A 5,886-nucleotide genomic window follows, 5' to 3' on the forward strand; every position below is an offset into this window, starting at 1 on the left:
TACTTTCACGTGGAAGTTATAAAAGAATTTTTATAAATATCTGATAGATTTAGTCATTTTATATATGTTTAACTATATAACTTACGTGAAATTACTGATATTGTCTTCATTTTGATAAATATAAGGTGGGTCAGTATACGTTTCCGTAATTACCTGTACAGTTAGTCTTTTTTCACCAGAGATAATTTCTTTTTATGTATATGTATTTGTGCCACTTAAGTTATTCTCTTAACCACCTTTCCAAGTCGTCTTCTGTCAAGGACATTGGTGGGGGTATGAATCGCATTCAGCGATAGTTCTAGTTTAACATGGATAGACATACATATAATATATTTTGTAAAGGTTTATACAAATAATAAATGATTATAGAATAGGTCACAATCTATCAAGTAGTTTATTAGATAAGAACTTGTTTAACTGCTTATGTAAAGTAATTATAAAAAGTCGGTATATCATATCGATCTATATCATATCGATCTCACAATTATTCGACATGTGTGTATACAACTTAATGTAAACGAAAAATTCGCCTTTTAATTCAATCACAACGGATATAATTCTTAAACGTGATTTCTTTGTGAAATGAAGTAATAACATTGTATGATAAAATATATCAATATATACGTGCATACTTTTATATTAGATACTCAATTAAACTAATGCCAAAATTAAATATTGCAAGGTTTTATTTCCACGGGTTCGATGATACATCTTACTACCTGTTATAGAAATGACCTGAAAAATAAATAATGTACATGTACCAATTTAACATTCGAATTTTAAATTGTAATTTTACTGTGTCAATATGAAAACAGATCTCAAATAAAAGATTAAGTAGCTAGTCTTGTACTTTACTACTGACTTCACTAAGGTCAATGTGACATACTATCCAAACCCAACATTATATGTTATTTTGGTTTTGGAGTGATATATGTGGATATATTACCTGTTAAGATTTTATATCACCCGAGCCGTTAGGCGAGGGTGATATTTTATCTTGGCAGGTAGTATATCCACATATATCACTCCAAAACCAAAATAAAAATTTTATTACCCTTCCAGTGCCGAGTTAAGACAATTTTAAAATAAATAATTGCTACTTCAAATGAAACGTCGGAATAAGATTCCCTTTAGGATACCCCTTCACCATAACATGACGTCACAAATACATGACGTATTGTCTTTCGAACATAACGGATGTAAACAAGAGAAAAGGAGTAGTCTGTTGAACGCACTTTTTTAGAATTAATATCAAGCTTTCACAAGGTCATATTTGTTTCCTATACTGACGAGAATATGTATCATTACTCTATTTTTTTAAAATATTTATCACTTGACAGTTTAAAATTGCTTGTAAATTGGAATTTATATCGCGTAAAATCAAACCGTACGCGCATCGCACGGCGCATGTTGTTTACAACGTGGGGTACCCATCGGGGAAATTTAATGTGTATATTACCCGTCTGGCTCGGTAATATCAATTTCTTTCGGGTGATCAATATCCAATCAAAAAGGCGGAAAAAATCTGGAAGGGTAATAAACTGTTATATTATCACGAACTGAAATGTATTATATGTGTTCCCGCCAGACTTGAGTTATCCTGCCACAAATATGCCTATATGACATACACATTATATGTATGGTCATGTATTTAAATGTTTGAAGCTATTTAATAATTGAATATGCTAGAGCGATGTCTTAATGTATAAGGATAATTTCGATTAGGGTTTATATATGCTTAATATAACATTTTCCATTATATGTGGTTAGATATTTCGATTTTTACTATTGTTAAACTATTGATGAAAGATTTTTATCATGACCCTAAAATTTAAAATTAAATCAAACATGTCGGAATCATTCACACAGCAATGCCCTAAAATTAATTGATTCTAAATATGACGAAATATGGTATACTTTGTTTTTCAATGTTGCATAAACGTTCTTAACGGGATAAAGATAAATGTATATTATGACCAAATATCATATTTGGCAATTAATATCACAGAATATAATGATAGTGTTTCATCAGATGTCATCATCGTTGTTAAACAAATCTTCACATGATATGTAAATAAACATCATAATCATTCTAATACGTTTTTAAACATAGCAAAACATTTGGTATTGATAATCATAATGTACTATGTTGATAAAAATCTTCAAGCATAGTTATCGAGAAAGTTATCTCTCCTATGCATTTCGTATGTATAATTAAATCATCCTTCTAAGTCGGAATATTATTTTTTAGGGATGAATTGAAAACTAAACAAAATACAAACCATATCAAGGATTTAAACAATGTATAATAGCAAATATTCACAATATATTTGGATGTTTGATCACGCATAACTGAATTCAGTAATCTTACCATTTCCACCCGCTTTATCCCTTTAATGTAAAAACAAATATGACCATGCTAAAATATAACAATTTTTAAATGTTCAAATGAAATATTGAATGAGTGTAAGTTCAATACTGTATTTATTGCACGAGTTGAATAAAAATTATATTATGGCGAGAATGATTTTAGTTTATTCAACGAGTTCAATAAATTCAGTAATAAACTTATACGAATTTAATATTCTTTTTTATCACACACCCAAAATAAAAACTGTTTAAATTGGAAAAAGAGTCATTTTTCACCGACGCGCATATAGTATAACGCGAACATTTAGCGTGCCTTTACACTATGTTTGTATAGCGCATATAGTTACGTCAAAATATATGCACGACCACCGTGCAATACCATTTTTACGGAGTCGCAAAATCAATCGGCACGGGTGTGTGATAAATGTGTATACCAAGTTATAATAAAAAGTCGCATATGTTTCTTTACTTAAAAATCAATCGATAAATTAAATTAGTCGCACATAATATATATTCTTTTGTCTGTTAAACAAAGTTGTTTAAAATCGCTTGACTTAAATTTCATAGACAATAGTCACACGTGACCTATTCTATACATATATCATATCGAGTTCGTCATAGGTCGTAAAGGATATATTATTACATGAGTATGTTAAAAGAGGGACAAGCGTTATAATGTTTTGTCGGCGGTTAAAACTCAACAAATTGGATATCCGGAAAATAAATGATATTGCCATATTGTGAAACTAACATTTTACGTTTAATCTTCTGGACTAGCAATAATTGAATTATCAATATCACTGTGTGTCATTATTATATCCATGTGAAACATTGAACTATTAAAGCTATAGATAACGAATTTGATGTAAACGTCATCTAATGTCATCTTCATATTATGTAGATATAAATTGTCACATCACTTTCTTATCAAAGATATCTTTTCAGACAGAAATGGATGTATCTGGAAAAATTATTGCTGACACGCAGAAGATTCCGATATTATACTGCCTTCCATGTGATCAAGATGGTTTGAAAGTACCGGCATATGGATATTGTCAAGACTGCAAGGAACACCTCTGCAAAAATTGTTTTGAAAATCATAAAAGGCCAAAGCCATGTAGAAATCACATTTTGCTTGATAAAGACGCCATGCCAACACAACAAACGACCGTTAATAAAAGTGGTGACGAACTTTCCGAAAACTGCTCGAAGCATACAGATAAACCACTGGAATTTCATTGTAACAATCACAAAACCGTGGCATGCTATGTCTGTGTTACACTTGAACACAAACAATGTAAAGTTGACTATATTCCTGAGATTTCAGGAAATGTATCTGGCGAATGGATAAAATTTAACAAAACAATGGAAGTGTTGGTCAAGAAATGTGAAAATAACATTATGGAGGCTGCCGTTGCTGCTAAACAACTAGAACAAAGTCAGAAAAAATTTGTTGAAGACATAAGGCTCTTTAGGGAGGAAATAAACGATCGTCTAGATCAGATGGAACTAATGATGATGGCAGAAGCTGAAGCTATTGTTAACACAGCAAACAACAAACTCGAGAATATCCAGGTTGTTTGCGAAAAAATAGCTGAGGAGGTGAAACGTTCACAGTCATTTCTTCAAGCCCTGAAGGAAGCAAACAAGCATAATAAGCTTTTCATTGAATTGAAAAATGTCAGACCTCGTGTGATGACTCTGAAAAGGGAGGAAGTTCGGGCTGTTCAAGATTACATGACATTTGACGACATTCAATTCGATCGGAACGAAAAACTACTTGATCAATTGAAAAAAGAGACAAACTTTGGAACAATTTCAACATACGGCAAACCATCAGCAGATAATAAATTATATTTGCAGTATGAGAGATCATTCAACGTGACTTTTCCTTCTGATAAAAGGGAAAGTAATGTGTCAGGGGCTGTTATGATTTCTGTCACACAAATGATCCTCGGCGATAAAGGCAACAGGAAAATTAAAACAATAGATGTAGACACAGGAACGCTGGTGTCAGAGAAAAACATGTCTTCACGTCCAAATGATGTGATTATACTTCCACACAATAAACTTGCTATTGCATTACCTGATGAAAAATGTATCCAGGTCATGTCTTATACTGATACAAGTCTGTCTACAGATCGTCGGATAGATGTCGGAGAACAGTGTTTTTGCCTAGCTTATTGTCAGGACAAGCTAGTGGTAGGTTGTAATTGCAATCCAGGAAAGCTGGTTATTCTGGATTTGGACGGGAATATGATACAGGTGTTAGATACTCCTGGATTGTTTGACGGACCTCAAAAGATTGTAATCAGCAGTGATGAGAAATTCATGTATGTATCTGATTACTCTAAAGGTAATGGGAAGTGCATGGAGATAGGATGGCAAGGTAATGTTGTACAACAATTTCGGAATGACAAATATTTTAGACCTGAAGGAATACAGAAGCTCGCATATGGTACGTTGTTAATTTTCACTTGTTACGAAGTTATCAGGTTGTCGAGAAGCTTTAAGAAATGTGAGTACACGGGATTAAAGAATATGACCCTTTCCAGCGCACAATATGTAGCATACAGTGAAAGTAATCGCAAATTATATGTAAGCTGTTCTTCTCCGCAGAAGGTAATAGAAAAGGATACAATAAGTGTAATCAATGTGAAATGGAGTTGTTGAATACTTTGAATGTAACTATTTGCTGCAATGTCGCATATAAGATGTGATCAGTGACAGCACATTATATTATTGGGAAAAATACAAAACATAACATGCAATTCTGGATATTCGTATTTACGTTTTATTAGAAAAATGTCAAAAGTGAAACTAAATAGCAGTTTTTTTATAAGACATACTGCATAGATGATCATCATTTATATACTTTGTACAATGTTAACTAACAACCCGTTTATCGACTGATCAGTTACATATTTACCTTTTCGGTGAATATTTTCATTGATTTTGTCAAAAATTTGCTAAGATTGCTAAGTGTTTGCTGCAACATTCGTAATATTGTTTTTGTAAATCATTGTAATAGAATGCCAGAGAATGTGAATTCCACGTGAAATTTACAGAGCGCATGCTGTCATTTTTTAAAAAATATTTTACCAAAGTCATTGTCTAATGACATATCGCACGACCATGCTCCTACAGTTATAATATTTAACTAAATCGACGGCCATAGACTGCCAAATGAAATATGGCCAGCCTCTTCTGGAACAATTGTACTATTTTACTATAGTCATTGTCATAGATTGCCCAATGAAATTTGACCAGCCTCTTTTCAGACTGTTCAAATATTTGACTACAGTCATCGTCATAGATTGCAACATTCAATAAGGCAACCACCTGATGCTAAATAAATATAAGCTGTGGGGACAACCTAGCCTTATTCTAGCTTTTATGGCAATTTTCTTACGTAACCCTCACAATTCTGACTATTATGGTAGAATTCGATTAATTAATATTTCAAGATGTGTATTTTTTACATTGTATTGATTTGCATAATATTGATGTATGTAC

At 32.2% G+C, this 5,886-nt stretch overlaps 1 protein-coding gene across 1 annotated transcript; it reads left to right on the top strand.

Annotated features, from left to right (window-relative positions):
- The first annotated feature begins 3,321 nt into the window (after positions 1 to 3,321).
- Positions 3,322 to 5,043, top strand: LOC132727041 (E3 ubiquitin-protein ligase TRIM71-like). The gene has a single exon (XM_060712454.1). The coding sequence runs from the start codon at positions 3,322 to 3,324 to the stop codon at positions 5,041 to 5,043; it is 1,722 nt and encodes a 573-aa protein (XP_060568437.1).
- The last annotated feature ends 843 nt before the right edge of the window (positions 5,044 to 5,886 follow it).

This window comes from Ruditapes philippinarum, unplaced genomic scaffold (assembly GCF_026571515.1).
Source record: "Ruditapes philippinarum isolate M1 unplaced genomic scaffold, ASM2657151v2 ctg15498_1_1_1_1, whole genome shotgun sequence".
NCBI lineage: Eukaryota > Metazoa > Mollusca > Bivalvia > Venerida > Veneridae > Ruditapes > Ruditapes philippinarum.

What these genes read in the sequence shown, in the direction of transcription:
- LOC132727041 (XM_060712454.1), top strand. Translation starts at nt 3,322, where the DNA reads ATGGATGTATCTGGAAAAATTATTGCTGACACGCAGAAGATTCCGATA.